Below are 23719 nucleotides of genomic sequence, written 5' to 3' on the forward strand. Positions count from 1 at the left end.
CCCACTAGTAGGAGTCTGTGGATTCTGCCTGGAAGGGTCACTCCTGATGCAGTGTAGACATAGCCTACGTGCTTAAAACAAAGATGCGAGTTGTACCTGGTTTCATTCTGGAACTCTTGCAAAACTGCCCTTGCAATCCATACACAAAACACAATGCATTTGAACCAATGGGCAATACAAAAAAAACCCATGTTGTTTTAAAGGTTTTATTTTCTTTTGCATACATAAAGTTAGTATACAATACCATGCCTGGGGCATGTATTAATGCAACTGTACGACACACCAGCATAGCTAGGCACTTCTGAGACAATTGTCTGTACTGACGGATATCCTCTGGCTATGCTTAGTTGTTTGTTTTTAACCCTATAGCCTTTTAATGTGCAAGATAAAACATAAAGAATAACTATATCACTCTGTCCATAGCATCAGAAACGTCCCTTATCAATGAGAATTTCTACTCAGATTGGGCCTAATACAACTCATATTAAAGTTAATTGAAAACCTCTCCTTGCCTTCAATAGGAACTGGGTCAGACCCTGTGGCCCTGATTGAGCAAGGCATCCTGATTCTGCAAAGCACGGAGGCCCCATTGACTTAATGGGACTTAAGCACTTGCTTTGCTGAACAGAGATGGTCTTGTTAGCATGCTAAAGGTCTTTGCTGAATCAGGGCCTACATCAGCATGGGAGTGAGCTATTAAAGATACAGAAAAGGGATGGAGAAATGCTAAGCGACAATGTGAAAGCTGTGTTGAAAACTAGGGGTACAACTGCTAGCTTTAGCTCACCCCTTCAAGAAATCAAGTGGCAACTAATATGGAAAGGAACAGTAACACTTAAAGATGAACATGAGGATAATGTGCTCCACCTTGAGGTAGGCAGCCTGTTTCCATAACCGAGCCAAGGGGGCGAAAACAGCCATTCAAATACAAAAGTAGCACACCCGCCTCACCAAAATCTAGGGCCTAACCCTCCCCCACTCTCAAAAATGAATTGCACACCACTGTCTTGGGTAAGAGTCATGAGACTAGGGTGACCAGATGTCCCGATTTTATAGGGACAGTCCCGATATTTGAGACTTTTTCTTATATAGAAGCCTATTAGCCCCCCCACCCCCATCCCGATTTTTCACACTTGCTGTCTGATCACCCTACATGAGACTTGGCTTCTTGTTACATCTCTGCTTCCTTTCCATTCTTCGGTGCAAGGTCCTCTGGAAAGATTCCTTGCTTAAGCTGTTTTCTAGGCCCCTGCAGGACACAAACAAACATTGAGCTGTTAAGCACACGTACAGTGTGGCACTGGGCCACTGGCAACAAGTTCATCAGCTTGTCTACCCAGCAGATACAAGGGAAGCAACAGAGCTGGGCAAATAGTGTAAAAATAATAGAGGGCCTGATTCACCCCTGCATTTGTCCAGTTTTCCATGAGTGGGAACCCACGGATTTCTTAAGGGAGGTAAGTGTTCAGATTTTTAAACAAACTATCTTTGACCAGTTTTGTGCCCTGCAGCTAATTCCAGCGAATGACTTTTGCTGGCAGGAATATTTGCCGAAACAATGAATTTCAAGTGAATATTACAGAATTTTACTGGAAAGCAAATTTCAAATTCATAATCAGGGAAGTATCGGCTTTTCATTGACCTAAAGAAATCAAATACAATTAATGCTATATAGATCATTAATTCCAGTGCTCCTGGAAATTGATTGAAATAGACTGCAAAATCTTCCATTCTGCAGCACTCCAGGAAAGGCTCTGTGAACTATGGATGGTCCAACAGGCACAATTTGATGTATGATGGTATATCCTATTGCTGCTGAAATGGTTTGACCTGGTTTGTATTTTTAGACTTACTTTGTTGTCTGGCTGTTTTGCTGTTGATGGAGATTCTGATCGCTTGCCGTCCTTATTTGTTCTAGTTGAATTGGTGGTGGCATGTTGATTTGCTGCTGCCTTTTGAAACTTGACACCTTGGCAAAGAGAATATCAACTCATAGTCATCAAGGATTCCCAGATGGCTTACCGATTTCCTACCTTGCATCAATACATGCTCAGAAGGAAGGTTGCCATTGTCAGGTTCTTTCCATCCCTAATGTCTTGGGGGTGGTTCTCATTTTGGTACATTGTGAGTAGTCAGTTTTGTTTTGTGACTAATATTGGCCTGCACTATAACTACTGCAGAAGTCCAGAATCTAGTCCAAGGTCAAGACTGCTCACGTGTCTCTTCAAATGTGTTAAAGACAAACACTATCTGACCGTGCCGACGAAGCCATTATTACATCACTATCAAACCAGCAAGGAATGATCCATTTGGAATAATACTTTGCACTTACACTACCTGATCCAAAGACCCTTGACTTCAGTGGGAAGGCCCCTATGGATTTCAATGGGCTCTGGGTCAGATTCATATAGCACTTTTCACCTGTACATCTCAAAACACTTTACAAAGGTGGGTAAGCATTATTATCCCCATGTCACGGGTGGGGAGACAGAAAGGTTAAATGGTTTGCCGTAAACCAGTGGCAAGCTTGGAATTAGAATTCAGGATTCCAAACTCCCAGCCCTCTGCTTAAATCCCTGGGTGAGATGAGGCAAAACATGCTTACTCTGTTTCCAGGCATGTTCTGCAGCTTTCGGGGCTGTCAGCATGGCAAAAGGATGCAAAGAGAGGTTGAAAGGGTGAATCCAGTGACCCTGGAAGGACAATAACACTTAGAGGTTAATGAGAAATTGTACAATTGCTTGTCTATTTTATAGTCTTTACAGCCCTGAGTATATTATTACAAATTCCTGGTATTTTCCCTTGGATCTCGTCCATTTTTCCGAAATGTTTACTTCTGACTTTTCCCATCCTCTTTTGCCCTCTCCCAGTGGCTTGGCAGTGCTGATATCCTTTGTTAGATAACTCCTGTATCTCTTGGTTTAGGTGCTCTGTTCAGGGTCTGATTTTGTACCCATCACCGTGATATTTGGGAACCTTCCAGCAAAGAAGCGTGGAAAGACTTGCATATAAACAAAAAAATAGGCAGACAGAGGCTCTGACTATATTATTATCAAAGCAACTTTGCTACCGCATCACCAGCAAGAATCTATCCCTGAACTACAGGCTACTCACTATTCAGAGACAGGTGTTGCTCCAAGCATCACAGCTAAATTCAGAGTGACAGCAGATGAGAGGAAAAACAGCATAACCGCTTCATCTGAAATCTCTCCTTGTCTCCATCGGAAGCAGATCAGGAGCTCCAGCCATGGGAATACCAACCAAAGGGGCAGCACTATGGCAAATGGCATGAGCAGGCAAGTCGGGAAATCTGGCAAGAAAACCTGCTTTGACTGCTGCACGCTGCAGAGCCCCCACTTCGAAGGGAGGTACAGAGCTTCCCAGGCCGTAAAACAAACAGAACATCCCTGGGTCAAGTGGAACCCCTATCATACAACTCCCAGGAAACTCCACAAAACAAACCAGATGGAATTTCCATCCCCCTATGTTGGAACAACAAGAATGAGGGAATTTGGTCCATGTCACCTTTTTTCTACAGATTACGTGGCTGTGCCCGAACATAGCAGTAACCCTATCCAGACACAAGATGGCAGTCCATATTAATAAGGCCAGGCACGAATGATTTGTTTTATAAGTGCACCAGAGACATTGCTAATTATATGGTTTATTATAATCTGATTATAATTCCACAGTAACTTTGGCAGTTGCTTTGGTAACACTTACTTTAAGCCACACCAAGTATGTTAGACTACCGCAGTGTGCTATTGGAACAGGCGGGAGCTTTCCTAATACTTTCAAAGTCATGAATTCAAGTCTGCAAAGACTGATTTTGAAGTACGGGAGCAATTACTAATGTAGGCCCAGATTTTCTCCTATGCTGAGGTCTGCTTAGCAGGGCCAACAGGGAGAAAGTTTTACCTCTGTGATCCTCCTGGTGCATCTGTGCTGGCCCTGGCATACCAGCATAAACGAGAGCATCTCCGGGGCTGCTCTAATTTAGGCCAGCTGGCTGGGGACCCTATGGGACCTTGTTCCAGCGGTGAATTTTTATAGCCCAGGCACACGCTGCCCTTCCCCCTCTGTCCTGGCACACCCCATCATGTCCCTTCCCCCCTGTCAGGGAGTAGAGGGAGCAGTTGGGGTAGGAGTCAGCTACCACTTGCTGCAAGCAGAGAGCTCTGCTGTGCCGAGGGAACTCTACTTGGGCTACAGCTCTGCTGCTACTCGAGTCAATGTTAACATTCCCATTGACTTCCCTTCAGTGGTGCAGGATGCTCCTGGTGCTGGGATTCTATCAGACACAAGCTATACAGGGTTGGTTGACACATGGCTGGAAGATCTATAATCAGAACTGATAAACTCTAGATTAGATAGCCCTTTTCACAGATAGATCTCAGAGTGCTTCACGGATAGGGAAACTGAGGCACCAACTTGCCCAGTGTCACCCAGTAGGCCTGTGCTGGCAATGCTGTTGGCAAGTGGCATACTTTCCTTTTGAGTTAACAATAAATCCATATCAGCATGGTCCACTGTGCTCTCAGAAGTGCCATCTCAGAAAACCAAGGTCCTGGCCACTTGTGGCTATTAAAAATCACATACGGTGACCTTTGTGGCACTGGTCTAGCAAAGCACTTAAGTACACGCTTATGGTTAAGCACATGACTAGTCGCATTGAAGTCAGTGGGGAAACTCACATGTCTAATCTTGAGCATGTGCTGAAGTGCTTTGCTTTACTAAACCGCTAAGATTGGAGTATTACCTTAATATTCTAGCTTGGAAGCCAGGGCCTAAAACCAGTGATGTCCACTGAATGCTTGTTATCTGTGCTGTACATACAGTAGCTCAGTTACTGAGTTACTCAGTTACTAAGAGAACACATTCAGATCAATTTGGTGTCTTTTGGTATCAAGTCCTGCGCAGACAAAATAGATCAATTTTCTTTTTCTGTCCTTTAGCCTGGGGATTATCTTCAGCTGATGCGCAGAGAAAAAGTACAGGAGAAAGAGACAATTGGCTCCCTCTCGGGAACAAGACCAGCGTCTTACACTGGCGCTTTGTTGTTCACTTTAGCTGGTGAGGTCCCCTCTCAGGGAAACTGGTGAACACTGAGTTCTCTTTCTCTCAGAGTCCTTTATGCCAGATAAGAAAGGGAAGTTTATAAGATTGGTTTCTTAGACAGGAGATGGTCCAGTGGTTATGGTACTAGGCTGGGACTCGGGAGACCTAAATGTAAGTTTCTAGTATGCCACAGTCTCTCTGTTCCTCATCTGTAAAATGGGCATAATGGCACTTCGCTATCTTATATGGGTATTAAGTGAGCTGCTCAGGTACTATGGTCACAAGCGCCAGCTTCTAATTTTCCCCAGGGGTGCTCAACTCCCGCTCAGCCCCAGGACCCGCCCCGACTCCAACCCTTTCCCCAAGCCTCCACCCCTGCCCCGCCGCTTCCCTCCCTCGCTCCACTTCTACCACACCTCTTCCCAAAATGTTGACGATCTCTAGGCTCAGATGCGTGAGTGCATCTGAGGAGAGTTCCACCAGGTAACGTGAGGACTTAATTGGCTTCATTATTTTTATCTTCCATGGAGAAAGGCTGAATAACTTAGGCCTGGTCTACACTAGGAAATTAGAGAGGTATAACTATATTGCTCAGGGGCGTGAAAAAGCCACAGCCCTCAGCGACGCAGTCAAACCGATCTGACCCCCAGTATAGATGGCGGAAGGTCAGTGGGAGGTCGATGGGCGACTTAGCTACCACCTCTCGGGGAGGTGAGACTTCATCTGGAATACTGTGTGCAATTCTAGTCTCCTATGTTTAAGAAAGACGAATTCAAACTGGAACAAGTACGGAGAAGGCCTACTAGGATGATCAGAGGAATGGAAAACCTACCTTGTGAGACGAGACTCAAAGAGCTTGGCTTGTTTAGCCTCACCAAACGAAGGCTGAGGGGAGATATGATTTCTCTCTATAAATATATCAGAGGGATAAATACCAAGGAGGGAGAGAAGTTATTTAAATTAAGTGCCAATGTGGACACAAGAACAAATGGATGTAAACTGGTCATCAACAAGTTTAGGCTTGGAATTAGATGAAGGTTTCTAACCATCAGAGGAGTGAAGTTTTGGAACAGACATTCCAGTGGGGGCAAAAAACCTAACTGGCTTCAAGTCTGAGCTTGATAAGTTTATGGAAGGGATGGTATGATGAGATTGCCAACAATGGCATTAGCTGATCTGCGACTGCTAGCAGCAAATATCTCCAACAGCGAGTGACGGGACACTAGATGGGGTTACGACAGCAAATTCTTGCCCAGATGTTTGGCTGGTGGATCTTGCCCACATGCTCAGGGTCTAACTGATCAAAACATTTGGAGGTCAGGAAGGAATTTCCCCCGGATCAGATTGGCTTGGGGGTCATTTGCAGATTTAAATGAGTGTAAATGGTGGTTTCTCTGTATCTTGAAGTCTTTAAATCATGATTTGAGGACTTCAGTAACTCAGCCCGAGGTTAGGGGTCTACTAGGAGTGGGTGGCTTAGGTGCTGTGGCCTGCAATGTGCAGGAGATCAAACTAGATGATCATGATGCTCCCTTCTGGCCTTAAGGTCTATGAAATGGATTATCTCCTGTGACAGGAGAAGCCCTCCTATTGGCCTAGTAGGGAATATCTTCCTGGAAGCGCAGTGGCGCAGCTGCCGTATTTTCAGTGTGGACAAACTTAGGGCAGGTCCACGCTGGGGCGGGGGATCGATCTAGGAAACGTAACTTCAGCTACGAGAATAGCGTAGCTGAAGTCGACGTTTCCTAGATCGAACTAAATTTACTTACTGCGGGTCCACGCGGCGCAGGCAGGCTCCCCCGTCGACAGCGCTTCCTCCTCTCGGCGAGCAGGAGTTCCGCAGTCGACGGGGGAGCGCTTCTGGGATCGATCTATCGCGTCCAGATGAGACGCGATAAATCGATCCCAGAAGATCGATCTCTACCCGCCGAATTGGGCGGGTAGTATGGACCAGCCCTTAGTGGAAATGCATTTACTTCCCCCTCCCCTTTTGTGAACAGCTTTAATTCCAAAGTGAAATTAAATGAAATGAGTTGGGCAGACTCAGCTAAACTCCTGCCGCACGTGAGTCCATGCTACAAAAGCACGACACGCAATGGCTCAAATTCTTCCCCGACTTATGCCCCATGCAACTGCATGCAAGTCCAAGGAGTGGAATCTCTGGCACCAGAAGTCAACAGAGGATGTCAGTCGAGGCAGAATTTGATCTACTATGCTGTGCTGCTGAGGAGACTCAGGACACTGATGGTAATAGAAGTGAACTATCTCTCACCTGTGGAGAGGGTGGTCCTCCCAAAGCTTGTGTACAACTTCCCAGGGCTACGTGGCCTTTGTGTATCAAGAAGCCTCCATCTGCCTTACTACCAGCCCTTAAATTGAGTTCAGACTCTCCTGACTAGCTACCCACTTGTAGCCTTCAAGGCCCCTTTAGAATCAAATCCAACTGTGGTGTTAGTTTGGCTCTTTCATATGTTAGTTCCCATCTGTATTCCGTTTCTCCAGTAACTTGCTTCCTCTTTGTGTGAAAGGAAGAGTGGTCATGGGCTCGTCCTACAGCTGATGACATGGCCAGAACCGGTTGTATTGTCAGATAGGCATTGAGGAGCCATTTACATTTCAGGTATGTCTACATAGCAAAGAAAAACCCACGGCTGGCCCATGCCAGCCAACTCAGGCTAAGGGGCTGTTTCATTGCTATGTAGACTTCCAGGCTTGGGCTGCAGCCTGAGCTCTGGGACCCTCCCACTTCGCAGGATCTTAGAGCCCGGGCAGCCTGAGTCCCACAAGCCTGAGTCAGCTGGCATGGGCCAGCCGCAGGTGTCTAGTTGCTGTGCAGACATACCCTACAAGTCCCACACTGCCAGCGCGTGGCTGCTGCACGGTTTCAGATTCCACGTTCTAGAAACCGAGCGCTTCTGTAGCGTGGCTGGGACAACACGGTTAATGTTGGGGCGTCGTGTTGTAGCCCAGGTTGCCCCAAGCATATGATCACCTAGAACTAGAGCTGATCGAAAACAGTCAGAGGTTTTGAAATGTTGACAAATTTTTAACCAACAATTTCACTAAAATGTTTGTGGTTTTTTTAACCAACTGTGCACATAACTGTGCAAGACAACAGTGCGCTGCCCTGGTACGAGTCATAGTGTCGCCTCGCCCTTAAAGACAGGGAGCCAGATTCTCAGCTGCTGTAAATGGGTGTGGCTAGCTTGAAGTCAAGGCAGCTCTGTCAATTTACATCAGCTGGGAGTGTGGCCCAGTGTTCAGCTGTGTGCCTCCCCAACACTTCAGTGACACAGAGGATAGTCCGTATCCGTTATTTCAAACCATTACAAAAGGCCTCTGTTTGCACCCAGAAGTTGGCATGTGCAATCTTGAGAGGCTCCGCATCTGGACTTGCATGTGGAATCAGTGGTTCCATGTCGAACCACGACTGACCTGCAGTAATCGGAGTTGAGGGGTCAAAAACTTTGTCTGACTGCAATTAGAGGCAAACTGAGAATCTGGACTGAGCCCACTTTGGACACGTGTCCTTCCTCGTTCCAGACGCTGCTCTTGTGGCCGTGCTGTCTCGTGTTCTTAGGTGGATTCGGAGTGTTTTACTATGAAACAAAATTAGTGGGTGTAGAATTAATTTAACAATTAATGAGCTTCTGGAATGAGTCCATTTTACTACTGATGTTTGCTGACCGCAGCTGATTCATGAGCCTCTGGTGGAAATGTAAAAAGCCGTTCATCAGTTGCTGAGTTTACGAAATGCATCGTCATGAGTGGCAGGAGCCAGAAGAGACTGGTTCTCCTTAATGAATCCATGTCACTACCTGGCTGGATATTCTGTGGACCGTAATGAAAATGCCTTATGTTCCTGACAAAGTCACAGTCTAGCTCCTGATTCTGGCCCTGATTAATTTCAGCAGAACTTCTCACATACTTAACGTTAGGCACATGCTTAAGCCCCTTGCTATCTCAGGACCTCTGTCTCCAAATGCAGATCATTTTTGTCTGGGAGGCATGGGACATACCAGGCCCCCTCCTATGAGCTCAGCAGTGCCAAGATGCGTCTTCACTCTCACCTTAGCAACTGCAACGCCCTCCAGGTAACTTGGCTTTATGATGACATTTGAATCCCCAGTTATAGGCTGGAATTTTCTCCTGTTCAAGTCAATAGAAAAATAGATTTTAATGGAGCAGGATCAAGCCCTATGTGTGGCCACGATACTTGATCAGGGGAAGGGGGAGCTCTCAATGGCTCCATCAGGTCCTTACATGTGATCCCACAAGGAAGTTCTGCTAGGTTTCATTTCAAGGGGGACATTCACAGCTATGGGTATGATGCTGAGAGGTGCAAAGATGTAGATATTGGATTCCTAAATTTGGCTAAGATTTCTAGGACTGAGGAAGGATGGTTTTTTTGGTTAAAGCACAGGACTGAGCCTCAGAAGTTCTGGGTTCAACTGCTGGCTGTGCCACAGATTTCCTATCCTGCCTTGGGATAGTCACTTAATCTCTCTTTGTGGCTGGTCAACCGTCTGCAAAACAAGGATGATGATGCTTCCATTCTCCTACTCTCTCTGTTTGGATTGTAAGGACTTAAGGGAAGGCACACACTCTCGTTGTATGCACAGTGTCTGGCACAATGAAGGCTCCAGTTCAGCTCCATTCCCAGGTGGACCTCCTAGGCACTACAAACAACAAAATCACAGTCCCAGTCCTATCAGTTTGTTCAGTGTAACAGCTCATGCACAACTTGTATAGGACTTGTAAGTAACTGCACCCTCCAATGTGGTTCACTGCATTTCCTTGTCCTCTTTTTGGCATCACCGTAAAGAGAGAATCTACTGGATCGTTGATGGGGAAAGACCTTGGGAGGTCAGAGGATGGCACTCACACCTGCTTGTCCATCTCTTTGTGACCCCCTCCAGTAGGAGCGTGTCTAGTCCTGCATTCGATGGAGTAGACACTGAACCTTCTCTGAACAAATGTCAGAGGAAGAGAACGCCTACACAAGAATGAGACTCATTGACTGAGGTGCAAAGTGAGGCCTACCTTTCCCAGAGTTGGCTTCTTCAACCAGACCATTGATCTTATTCAGCTGGCTAAAAACAAAATACTGTCCATAAAGTCTTCAGTGACCAAGCATTCACTGCAGACCACATATGGTGCAGGAAGTCTGTGCGTGCACTCCAAGTTTTAATTCAATACGTGGCTTGAGTGGCAAGGCAGGGAATCTGAGTCCACAACTCAGGCATCCCTGTAACAGGATAAGGGTTAGATAAGTGATAAAACTTTCTAAATAGGCACACTCCCAGCGGCCTTGCGTCTATTATTTGTCTTGGTGTGGTTGTGTATTTCAGTGTGGAGCAAAGAAAATAATAGCATTTTGAAAATGTTTGATTGTTTTAAAACACAGGTCCCCATACAGCCAAGCAGCCAAGCATAGAAATGCCAATGTCTTCAGTTGATCCTGCAAGTTGTTAAGCAATCTGCGTCCAGCACTTATCAAGTGTAACTTTAAGCATGTAGATGGCCTCATTGAAGCCAATGCGACTACACATGTGCTTAAAGTCAAGCACGTGCTTCAGCGCTTTGCTGTATCACAGCCGGGGAGCTCAGCATCTTGCAGAGCATTTTGGGCTTAGGTTTTTTAAATAGGTTTGGGTCTAGGACTTTTAGTGCCATTGGATCATACAATTGTAGGACTGGAAGGGACCTTGAGAAGTCATCTAGTCCAGTCCCCTGCACTCGTGGCAGGACTAAGTATTATCTTCACCAGACCTGACAGGTGTTTGTCTAACTTGCTCTTAAAAATTTCCAATGATGGAGATTCCACAACCTCCCTAGGCAATTTGTTCCTGTGCTTAACCACCCTAACAGTTAGGACGTTTTTCCTAATGTCCAACCTAAACCCCCCTTGCTGCAAGTTAAGCCCATTGCTTCTTGTCCTATCCTCAGAGGTTAAGAAGAACAATTTTTCTCCCTCCTCCTTGTAACAACCTTTTACATACTTGAAAACTGTTATCATGTCCCCTCTCAGTCTTCTCTTCTCCAGACTAAACAAACCCAGTTTTTTCAATCTTCCCTCATAGGTCATGTTTTCTAGACCTTTAATCATTTTTGTTGCTCTTCTCTGGACTTTCTTCAATTTCTCCACATCTTTCCTGAAATGTGGCACCCAGAACTGGACACAATATTCTAGTTGAGGCCTAATCAGTGTGGAGTAGAGCGGAAGAATTACTTCTCGTGTCTTGCTTACAACACTCCTGCTAATACATCCCACAATGATGTTTGCTTTTTTTGCAACAGTGTTGCACTGTTGACTCAAATTTAGCTTGTGATCCTCTGAGATCCCTTTCTGCAGTACTCCTTCCATGTGCAAACAGAAACTATAACTCATCTCAAAATTTGCATTTAACCTCCACATGCCAGCTAAATTCATCTACTTGACATGCTGCCTTACTAGTGTATAAGGCAAAAACGATTCACGCAGAAGGTCTGCAAAATCTGTAAGAGAGGGAAGTGGCCTGAAGATTGGTAGGAAGAGACAGGCCAAGGGGGAAGTTCGGTTTGCCTGGGGAGATAATATTACTGCAGAAAGCTGCCAGAATGCAGTTTTCAACAGAATTAACTTGCTATTGGCAAAAATCCACCCATCAGCATAGGCAGATGTAAGCATTTCCATGGCTATTGTACATTCTGTACTAGAGCCATCTGGAAAGGGGGGAGGAGGGCGCTGTGGGATCCCTCTCAAGCCTTGTTTACACCAGGAATTTGCTCCAATTCCCGCTATCAGAGTAACACACACCTAGACAGGGCAAACTGATCTAATGGTGGTGACCCCCGTTTAGCTTACTTCTAACGGGAAACACCCTATAGATGTTGCCCTCATGGCTAGCAACTAATGGCTGAAATCAGAGGAAATAAAATAGCCACATTTGGGGATGTGGGGGAGACATAAACTTCCTGCTTCAGGGCTTACCAAACTCGAATTATTGGAGATTAGGGTTAGACCTTCATGGGAGACAAATTGTCCCACATCTGCATATTGTGGGGCTCCTGCACCTTCCTCTGAAGCATTTGGCAGTGGTCACTGTCAAAGACAGTCTTCCGAACTAGCTGCACCACGAATCTGATTTAGTGTTTCAATTCCTATGGAAATCCTCAGTGCAGATAAGTGCTTCAAAGTTTGCTGCACATGTCCAGCCAGCTGTAGTACAGAGTCTCATGTTTGGATCAGGGCAGCGTCCTGATTCCCCCCCGTACAGTAAATGCATTTAAAAAAAATTCTCTTCAGCGGGTGGGCGGGGAACTAGGATAGTGGGGCTGCTGAGAGCCATTGAACCAAACTGTAAACCCTGGATATAATAGAAACCACTTCAAGCCAGGGGATGCGGGAGCACCCCCAGCACCCCTAGTTCCAGCACCTATGCTAGGAAGCGTGTATTGTTATTATCATAGGCCTCTCAGGGTATCTGTGTGATATTACCCTGCCCAAATACGGAGATCAAAAGGGGTTGTTAAAGAAACCAGGCGGGAAAGGTACAACAAAGGCCTAGGTAAGGAGCATCCCCTCAAACACAAGCCAGTTTTCTAGCCCTGGAAAGGAGACTCCTCAGATCCCACCCTGGCAACAGCTGAGAATCTGCAGCTTGCCAACTGCTGTCGGCTGACACAGAGACTGACTGGGAGTCAGGGGCCTGCCGTAAGTTGGTGCCCAAGAGAGCAGAGGAGCGCCAGGGCTAAGTCATCTCTGCCCGTGGGCTGAGGGGAAAGCCAAGCGGAGGTAAGACACTATGCGTGGAGCTCGGTTTTAAATCCATTGCCCTGAGTGCTGTGAATGGTTTGGCAAAATAAATCAGACTTTTTATTTTGAAGAAGCTGCTTCTGTGTCACTGCAAACGGTCACTGTCCACAGATTCCCAGCGGGAAATTCTTGCTGGTGCCAAGCCCGCTGGGCCTGCTAGGTATCACGGTTGGCAACCAGAGGGCTGTAACCCAGAGAGCCAGTCAGAGTGGTTGGATGCCGGAGTCCCACCTCAAAGGGAAGTGGAGGCACGGGCCTGTCCCTTGGAGGGGCTGTGCTCAGGGGACTGGAAGAGGATCTCGGAAAAGGCAGGCTGCCCAGGGACCGAGACAAGGTGTTTGGAATGGCGCATGCTCAGAGTTTGGATGGCAGGAGTTTGGCCCAGATTAATTAAGGATGGGATGAAACTATCCAGAGAATCCATCCCTAATATAGCTCCAGCAGACAAAGTGGAAACCAGCGAGGGGCAATTTAAAATAAAAGCCAGGCAGACTACTCCACTCCATGGCCCTGGCCGGTATTTAACTGCTTGTAATGGACTGCAGAAAGCTTATCAGTGTGGTGCTGGGTCAGCTCTCCTCCGCTCATTTGTGTCAGAATCCCCACTGGCCAGATAACCGTAATTGCCTGCTGAGCAACTAAATCCGCTCTGTTTATTCACACAGGAGAGCGGGTATATACAACAGCTGCTGCAGCACAGACCCAGCTGATGCCAGCTTCAAACAATTCGAAAAAGGCCTCTACAATCTTGCCACTCACTTTGGCAGAGCGGTGCCAGCGTGTTGCCGAAGGCCCCGTGCTGTAAATCCCAAAGACGTCTTCAATGGGGATGCTGTTCTGTGAAAGCAGGTCAGGAAAGGGGTTTAGTCCTTGGGGTGGGTATTTTTGGTTTTGAATTAATAAATATTTAGAATCCAGATGACACCCCATCCTGTAGAATCCTTACCAACTAGAAGGATTTTAACTTCCAGTGTTACCCTATGGGCTAGGTCCCTGACATGCATGTCTAGCGTTGCCTCACGTAGCTCATAGGGCCCCACTGACATTTGCTCTTGTGACCTTCTGCCACAGAGAAGACATAGTGGAACACAGCAGGAATCTGACTGAAGCAGATCTAACGTGGTGCCTAAAACACGTCATTGCATAAAGATCAGCAAAACTTGGGGCAAGAGCATTCTGCTACCAGGACTGATTCCATTGCTCCTTCATTAGATCTGTGGATCGCTGTGCATGTCACGGGATATACTGAAACCTGGGCTTTGGTAGACCACTGTGTAGCTTTGACTTGATCATTGTGCTATAATTGTTCAGACTATTGTTTTATCATAATTTTCTTTGATATTCCTGATGTTAAAAGCTGTTTGCGAGACAAGATACTCACCTCCCTATTCACCTCCATCAGATTGCTACATGCTAACGGTGCCTAATCTTTACTGTGTTTAACCAAAGGTTACAACTCCCATCCCTTGATGAAAATTAGACAGTTTTGTAATATTTAAAAACATATGTTCATTGCATTGCATGGACTCTCGCACAATACACGGCACGTCTAGTATTTTGTTCATCTGGGAAGCTTGCTGGAGAACAAAAGATCTTGCTACCATTATTTCTTCCTTACCATTAAGGTCCCAGCGTAAAATGATAAAATCATGGCTTCTCTCTCAATTCGGTTGGGATAGATGTATCTGCTGTGAAGCGGCAAATTCCTATCCAGGATAATCGGAGGGAATATAAGTAAAGAGGGTTAGCCTGAAAGATATTGGACCTGATTCATGCCTGAGTTACTCCAGTTTTACACTGGTGTAAGTCCATTGCAGGACTGGGGCCTCCATCTGTTCATACTCACCTTTTCCCTTCTGCCAAAGGACTTTGGGCTTCTGAATCATTCAGCCACAGTAAAGCAACACTGATGGCCAAGTCGTAATGAGCCTGAAAGCAGAACAGAAAGGCAGGATGGTGCAGGAGTGAGGGCACTAGCCTCGGACTCCTACTCTGCTACAGACTTCCTATGTGACCGTGGGCAAGTCACTTAGGGCCAGATTGTTAACGCTATTTAGGAACCTAGTGGGCTTTTCAAAACCACCAAGGTGCCTAAAACTCATTGATTTCAATGGGTGTTGGGCACGTCGGTGCTTTAGAAATCCCACTAGGCACCTAACTGCCTTTTAAAACTCTGGCCTGTAGTCTCTGTGCCGCAGTTCCCCATCTGTACAATAGCACTGCCCTACCTCACCTGGGGTGTGGTGAGGATAAATACCCTAAAGGCTGAGAAGTGATCGCCTACTACCGTGATGGGGACCACATCCACCTAGATAAATAGAATCATAAATGCTATTTTGTAAAATGCGAAACATTGTGATCAGCTGCTGCAGGGGCCGCCTGAATAGGCCACCCAGCTTAGCCTGTTCTAGCACCTTATCATTTGCAGATCATGAATACAGCAAAAATTGCCTCCAGGCAGGCTGAGGCCTGTGCCCTACAGCTGAAGGCTACATTCCGCGACTTACATTTTGATGGTCTCTGAACAGAGACATAAAACTAAACGTTGGCACTCATTCTGGGTCTTTCTGACAGACATAAGGACAGCCATAAAGCTCCATCGCAGAATGGGGCACCCCCAGAGCTGATCCTGGGGGAATACAATATGCTATGATAATTTAAAGGGATGCCATCCGCTTGAAAATCTAAAAAGTGTGCACCTGCCATCAGTACAACACCCAGGGATTATAACTGAAAGGAAGGGGGGGAAAAACTTCTCTCTTTGTTACCTTTGTGCATTTGACAGCACTCTGGGCTAGATCGTGGATTTGCCATGAGCCCCAAGTAAGGTGCAGACCTGGGACTAGAGGAGCACCACTTGAGTCTTGATTCTCCCTTGCTCCAAGGGAAAGAAAGCTGCACCAGCCCTTTGCCAGGCACAGCTTACTTCTGCCTCGATGCTGGTTCATCTTTATTGGCTGGCGCCTTTGGGGAGGGTGGAGTCAAGGCTTCATCTACTAGCCTCTCAAAAGCCCTTCCTTATCAACAACTTCATATATTCTTCCCTAGCTGTACAATAGATGCTGAACTTTGTCACAGTTGACTGGTCACAGTATCCTGAGACCATCTCATAGAACGTTTATAGGGCTATAAGGTGAATAATATTGGGCTTTGCCCACCTCTGACTTCTAGATTTTTTTCCTTTACGGATAATGTTAGCAAGTGATCGCATAAAGATTAACTTGATTTATAAGTGAAAAGACGCTCCAGGCCTGCAACTGACTTCACGTGAGTGGATCCCTGCAACCATGTAAAGTCATCATATCGCTAAAAACAAGTTTTCAGCGAAGTTTGTAAAATAATGGATATCTTCCACCTACAAGTGTAATAACAGGAAGAAATCCTGGCTCCAATGAAGTCAATGGGAATCTTGTATTTCATAAACATTACCTACCTAGTCCTCACACGACAATCACCATGTGGTAGGTTTCATAACTTATTTTTTTTATCCCAGAAGGAATAATTATGAGCATCTAGTTTGATCTCCTGAGCAGCACAGGGCCATGGAATGTTATCCAGGAATTTCTGCATCAAGACCAAGTAGCAGATAAATACTACTTCCATGTTAGAGATGGGGAAACTGAGGTTAAATGGCTTGGCCTTGGCCAAAGAAGGCCTCATTAAGCCTGTTTATGCTACTAAACTGACTGCTCTAAGCATGATTAATACAGTTGGTCCCCAAGGAATTACATCACATAGTTTGCTTCTGTCCGTTTGAATTAATCCAAATGAGTTAATACCAGGTAAAATCAGTTAATTTTAGCTCTCATACGGCAAAAGAGCTGGAGTAACGTTTTCAAAAACTAAGTGACTTAGGAACATAAGAGTCTAGGGTCATTGAAAGTCAGTGGGATTTATGAACCTGTCTCTTTTGAAAAGGGGATTTAGGTACTTTTGAAAATGTTATATGCAACTGATCTCTAGATAGTTTCCCTCTCTTCTAGATAAAACACATTTGTTTACGGATACTAATAGCAAGTTATTTAACTGCATCAAACCAGGCACCCTTCACTTCTTTCATTCAAGAATTAAGAATGCAAGATTAGAATAAGAAGTCGTCTGGTTACCATATCATCGAGAAAGGTGGGCTGCTGTCTTCCTTTCGGGTCGAATTCATTTTCCCGAAGTCTGATGCCAACATAATCTCCCCTAAAAGCAAGAGAGCCGCTTTGAGTTACAGCCTGTGCTAGGCAAGCCACTGCATTAGAAGATGGAGTAAGGCAACTCTCAAAAGCCGACATACAATCAGGGCTGTGTTTACTGTAGTTCAAAGCTTCACAATCTGCTGCAAGGTTCAGCAGGTATCCCAGCCGCCAATGGCAGCCTCCTTCTGACATGGAAAACCGTTTATTTTTGCAATCTCAGCTTCCATCTCTATACTCTGAGCTATGGACCTGGCTGTCTGCATCCCCCAAAGGCTTGGAAATAAAGGGAGAGGGCAATGGTAAGCAAAGTATTCAGCCTGAAGTCCTGCTTGGGACAGGCTTCCCTGGCTCTTTGCTGGTGGTGCTGTTGCAATAAAAGCAATGAGCATACAGTAGGGATGTCACTGCACAACCACCAGCCTGAAAGGGCTGCTTCGTTGGGGTTTGGGTTTCTGAAGCTGCAACCTGTACTTAGACTTGTCCGTACTCACTCAAACAAGGAGCCTCAGTGAAGTCAGGTGTGAGCCTCCTATTGAATATAATGGAAGTTGAATTACATCCCTGGAGAAGCTGTACGTGGAGAGGAACCCAGACTCTCTGGATCTAAGAGCATGACCTTCTACTACGTGAGGTAAAGGATGTAGCCTGTTAGCTTAAAGGCAGTAACTCTAGTGCCCAGACCCTACCTGTTTGTGTGGTCCAGGCACTAGACAGGAACCATAACCCACACTGCCAGCATGAGTTCTCTATGTGCATAGCTCAGGGCAGTGGTAGGCTCTGAATCATGGCGGTTTACCTATCTAGTGCATATCAAAGGAGGACAGTGGGAGCTGGCCAGCATGCCCAGGGAAGGCTTCCCAGACTTTCCACAAGGGAAAGCCGGAGGACACATGTAAGGTATGTCAGACAACCTTTAGAACACAGTCATTGCTAGCTACAGTGCAGTATGGGAACTACCTGGCAGTTGGTACTTACAAGAGTTTTTCGATCTCTTTTTTTAGGCGTTTCCTTTCCATGGATGGGGGTGGAGGTGGGTTTCTAGTTGGTGGGGAGGCTGCCACAACCCAGACTGTGTACTAAGATCCAGCCTAAAGAGTGAAAGGAACAGAAAGACAGATCACTATGTGTCAATATCACAAGGACTGAACCAAAGCCATCGAGGAATTAGCACAAAGTATTTCAATACCCCGGCAAAAACATGGGCGCCGCAGAAGTGGCAGAGTAGTAGTACACCAGTGGGGATGTAACAGGAAAGGAAAGCAGACAAGACGTTCTGGTAATACAAGTAAACAGCAGCAGTAACAGTTCAGGGTATCCTTGTGCCAAGCCTTGAACGTGAGGGTGAGGAGTTTGACCGTGATGTGAAATGTGGCAGGAAGCCAGTGCAGGGATTCGAGCAGGGAGGGACGACATCTCTTTTAGGTAGGACGCCTATACACTTACGTGTTTCTAGAGCACCCATCACAGCAGCATCTGCATGGTTAAGTAACTTAGATGTGTCTAGTATTGTCCATACAGGGCATCAGAACAGATCCTGCTCATCAACTCTTCTAGCTCCTAAGGCTTTTCCTGTTTCTCCATCCACTTAATGTGGGAGTATTAGTAGTCCCTGAGGGACAGGACTGGAAAGGGGGCCAAGGAGATGATTTTGGTTGAATGGGTTGGAAAGAGGACAGGCTGGACAGGAGAAGGCTACAGCAGGCCAGGGTGGAGATAACAAGGGTATGAGCGAAAGTTATGGCAATGTTTTGTACACAGTTCACAAGTCAAATTACATGCATTACTTCCCCTCGACCAGGGGTTTACAGAGTTCATGAAACCACAAACATTTAGGTTCAAACACGCAGTGAGAATGCTGTTTATACGTGTGTCTAATGTGCCCATCACCACTGTATTTAGGTGCCCTCTTTAATAAACGACAGCACTTATGTACAGCATTAACGTGCCAAAATGCCAACACAATTGCTTGCCACGAACCTATTAAAAGTAGCACAACGATTCCTTGATTCTTTTTGCAGATACAGACTAACACGGCTGCTACTCTGAAACAACGATTCCTGTAAATATTCTGGGCCAGATCCTCATCTGCTGTAAATCAGTGTCGTTTCATTTACTTCAATGAAGCCAAGAGGATTGAGATGATTTTTTCCAGCTGAAGCGTGGCCCCAATGTTTATTAATGCAGCATTTAAGAACACTGTGGCTTGGCCAGATTGCATACACCAAATAAATAAATGCACCCTTTCATTTAATTAAGGAGGGAGTTTCAAAGCAGTTCAGAGCATGTCAGCTTAAGGAATCCAAGGCCTCCCCTTAATCTTATTTTGAAAGCTGCTCAAAAAATCACACCATATCTTTCTGTCATTTGAGAGTCCCTCAGAAAAAGAAAGTCCACTGATAACTGTAAAGATGCTAAGAAAAATAATTATCTAGTTAATAATCCTACCGACAGGACTGTATACCGTCTTTTTATGCACATACACACGCACTGTATATGAGAAATAGTCGATTACCTGCGTCAGACTCTCTGGCTGGTACAATGGTTATTAAAAGGCTCGGGGCTTTGGAATCTCTCTATTTCCTGGAAGCTTTAGGATGGAATTCACTCTTGATGCTGGTGTTCCTCCTTTACCTCTGCTGCAGCTGAAGGAAACTAGGCTCCTGATTCGCACAAGGCTGAAGCTTTCTTCTGTTGCTTAGAAACAATGCTCTGAATAGGGAGAAATAAAAAAATAAGTGTGTGCCCTAAGGTGGGGCTCTGGGCCTGGCATCTAAGTGATCCTTTTACATGTCCAGGCATTGGGTTTCACAGGGGAATGGCTGGCCTGAAACATTGACGACTGGCTGACAAGGGAGATCGAGTCCCTCACTCTGAGCTGTGATGAATCTAATTGTTGGTAAAAGTAGCTACCTGTATGAAGCAGATGTGGGGGATGGGGAGTGATAACTTACAAGGGGGAAATCCTGGCCCTTGGGAAGAAATGGCAACTGTCCCACTGACTTCAATGGAGCCAGGATTTCCCCTCCAGAGATTAAGGTTAATGTGACTAACCAAATTACCCACAATTTTAACCCAGTTTATACTTATACTCATGGGATTAGGAAAAATTCAAAAAAGCAAACACACCCCGAACAACCAAGAAAATCCCATCATTGCCACCCACTAAAATCTGGCCATGATATAGCTCATAAAAGACCATGATCAACAGCAAATCATCAAACCAATTAGCTGAAGGAAAGAAAGCTCAATCAGTTTATATTACAGTAGGTTTGCAGTTTTTAATGTAAGACTAGAATTAGCAATACCTGTCCTTGTACTATAGCCTTTAATAGCAATTTCCCTCCCTGTGGACCACACCTTGCCGTGGGGGAAAGGCTTGTTGTGCTCCAAGGACCCTGAGAACTATGCCAGTGTGAGTTTTAACTCCTGATAGGGCCGCGCAAATTGGACAGGTCAAAGGGTAGGGAGCAGATGAAAAGAAGGCCGCTGGTCCTTCGGGCTGGGGGTGGAGCAATAGGCCAACAACCTATCCTTATAAAAGAGTTAAATTATAGAAACACAAGGTAGCCATTCGGGCCAAAAGCATGCTAGAGAGGGATGGAGGAGCCTTGTTTGTGCCCTAGATTGGATTATAATGTTGCCTCCGATAGAAAGCTGGTTGGGATGGCCCAAAGAAATCCAATGTAAAAATCTCCATAATATCATCTGATGTACTGTTATTAGCGGCTGTCTAGCAAACACCCCATATATTATGTACAGAATTAGTACTGTATTTTCTCTTCTTCATTTTCTTTCACCTCTCCACTATCATGCAATCTCTTGTTCCAAGTCCTATAGCTTCATGACCATTGTTTTCCGAAAAAGGACCTTTTCCAAAACAGGTTCCCATCAGGTCCTCCATTAACCTGATACTATAGGCTGTGTCTATGCTAGGAACGGAGCAGGGTTCAACATCAGGGGCCTCAATCTGTTTGACACCAGTTTAACTCCATTGACTTCAGTGGAGTTGCTTTAAGGAAATCAAGCTCCCAAAGTCACAGCCTGCCCACTGCATCTCCTTCATTTAAATATGGTTGGCAGCTTGTGGAAATGGGACCAGCTGTGATGCAAAAAGCAGACTATCGTTCGAAGTGAGGCTGAGCTGCATTGGGTGTGGGCCATAGTTTTGCCGGGTTTACATCAGCATTCGAAGATTCTCCTGTGATGGGTTTCTGTATGAACTACTACTGATTGCATTAGGGCGTTGTGTTTGTCTAACTCTGCAGTTACTGCACCTCCTTGGTACAAGCCCATTGTCAGTGAAGTCCCGGGAATCTGATTACATTTGCAATTCTTTGAGCACAGAAGGTGCAATAGAAAAGTACATTCAATTCTGTTTTCTACATCTGAGCCCTGGTCTACACTGGGGAGGGGAGGAGTGGGAAAAATCGATCTAAGTTACACAACTTCAACTACGTGAATAACGTAGCTGAAGTCAATGTACTTAGATTGACTTACCGTGGTGTCTTCACCACAGTGAGTCGACTGCTGCTGCTCCCCCGTCGACTCTGCCTGCGCCTCTCGTGGTGCTGGAGTACAGGAGTCGACGGGAGGGGGTTCGGGGGTCGATTTATCGCGTCTATACTAGACTTGATAAATCGATCCCCGCTGGATCGATCGCTGCCCGCCCCCGGCGGGTTGTGTAGACATACCCGTAGTGACCTATATTGCCAGTGATTCAGCAGGGCGAGCAATGAGGCAATTGGGCACCCGTGACCCATCATTTGTTCACCGTGTAGCTACGAAATTGTTACCAAATCACAGAATTTCAGCCCTCACATGGAGCTTTATCAATCCATCCCTGAATGGAGTTGCAGAGGAGTTAACTCATTAAGCTTATTCACAATCCAACAATTCATGAGCCATAGTGATCACAAGTTAATACATTCCTCAAAACCACTTTGCAAAAGTAACAACGTGTATTATTTAGGGCTCAGGCAGAGAGCTGTCATTCAAATTCTCCACAGTAGTGTGAGGAAGATTCAGTCTATCTGTGTCACTACCACCTACATTTCCCATTCTGATTCTGTCTGCATTGCAGTTTTAAATTGCTATTCCTTAAGGAAACGTGCATAACTTTAATTGATTTTCTTTACTTCATTTTATGTTGAGCATTGGTTTCATATAATATTTGCTTGACAGTTGTACTTAAAACACCAATTGTTAGATGAGAGAATTTTGACTTGTTTAGAAAGTATTGATGTATTTGCCACCTGGGTCAAAATTTTATATAAACTATTTCTAAAAAATGTTCTCTTAACATGTGGTTACATGTCATCCTTTCACCAGAAAGAGGGGAAACACACCGTACTTGGATAGGTGCTGGATCCTGCAGTTTGGTCTATAGAAGTACAAAACCTAAATTTGGGGTCAAATTTGAGCTGAAAGAATTCCTTTAAAACAAGCCTCCGATTTTAGGAGGTTTTGTTATACTTCTATTGTTCATTTTAATACTTTTTTTAAAAATGCATTGTTTTTTCTACACTTCATACAAAAATGTTCTACAGTATTGCCAACTTCAAGCAGGGTGGATTAAAAATTGATGATTTTAAAATTAATCATTAACATTAATAAATTAATATTTTTATTTAAATCAGATTTTTGATGTTATGTAAATTATTATTTATTTTTAAAAATAAAGCTGTTTAAAATGAAATCTGAATTTAATACAAAATATGTTAAGGCCTACACTTATTATAATCTCTTAAAACATTTAAATAAAAAATTAATATGATGAACCCATGAGCCTCTATCAAAGCTTTGAGTTAAAGCCTGCTTTTCTATACACAGAAATAATCAGGGGGAAAACATCTAACTTTTGAGGTCAAGCGTTCTAAATACGGCAAAATGGGTTGTGTACTGTATTAAGGGCTTGTTTTGCTTATTAAAAATAAATGTTATATGCTTTTTTGTGTGTTTAATTAAATTCCAGTTACCGTTCTAATGCAGCTTGACACAAATCGTGAGCCAAAAGTAAATTATCTAGTAAATAAGCAATATATCATTCACCATTTTTAACATACTAAAATTGTACCATTAATTAATAAGGATCTGAAAATATTAAGCTACACAACTGTATAAATGAACATATATAATTATTGTGTACCCTTTTAGACAGTAGAAAGATGTACCAAACCTAATGCAAAGGCTCTATTAGTTGTAAATCAACATGTTTTAATGGTTATACAAACCACTGAGAATGCACCTTTCTTTAGAAAATAACTGAGGTACAAACGGAAAAGGTGATTAAAATCAATGATTTAAATCAAAGGTTTTCACTTGGTGACTTAAATCATGATTTAAATTGTCTTGATTTAAATCTATCCACCCTGACCTCAAGCATTTAGAAATCATGAACGAGGCCTTGAAAATCATGAGACTTTTAGAATGATATAAATTTGGGGCATATGCCTTCTGGTGTTTGCGCCTTTAGATTCATATTTTGTAGCTTTTCTTCACACTGATGAGGACTAGAAACCTACTTAAAAATAAACAAATAAAGCTGAGAGATCTCATATGATCAAATGACTCCAGGAGCTGAAGCTTTAAGAAAAAACAACCACCACCACACGACACTAAAGAAAATCTCATGAATTGACAACACTGGTTCAGACTCTTCCTGACATACAGTTACAGTCTT

General features: G+C 44.7%; 1 protein-coding gene across 1 annotated transcript; it reads right to left on the reverse strand.

Moving 5' to 3' along the window:
- Window positions 1–1171: 1171 nt before the first annotated feature.
- On the reverse strand, window positions 1172–18056 carry C11H2orf80 (chromosome 11 C2orf80 homolog). The gene is made up of 8 exons (XM_065412880.1): window positions 18016–18056; window positions 16963–17044; window positions 14703–14785; window positions 14475–14562; window positions 13616–13693; window positions 2606–2693; window positions 1854–1969; window positions 1172–1249 (listed from the first exon to the last, which is right to left on the reverse strand). Exons 1-8 carry the CDS (start codon window positions 18054–18056, stop codon window positions 1172–1174), a joined length of 654 nt encoding a protein of 217 aa, XP_065268952.1.
- Window positions 18057–23719: the final 5663 nt, after the last annotated feature.

The sequence above is a fragment of the Emys orbicularis genome, chromosome 11 (genome assembly GCF_028017835.1).
Source record: "Emys orbicularis isolate rEmyOrb1 chromosome 11, rEmyOrb1.hap1, whole genome shotgun sequence".
NCBI classification, from domain to species: domain Eukaryota; kingdom Metazoa; phylum Chordata; order Testudines; family Emydidae; genus Emys; species Emys orbicularis.

Excerpts from the sequence above, each read along its gene's own strand:
- C11H2orf80 (XM_065412880.1), bottom strand. The coding sequence starts at position 18,056 with ATGGAAAGGAAACGCCTAAAAAAAGAGATCGAAAAACTCTT. Across the intron at positions 14,786-16,962 it reads CCACCTTTCTCGATGATATG|GCTCATTACGACTTGGCCAT; the intron begins GTAACCAGACGA and ends TTCTGCTTTCAG. Across the intron at positions 1,970-2,605 it reads AGAACATGCCTGGAAACAGA|GTGTCAAGTTTCAAAAGGCA; the intron begins GTAAGCATGTTT and ends CTCTTTGCCAAG.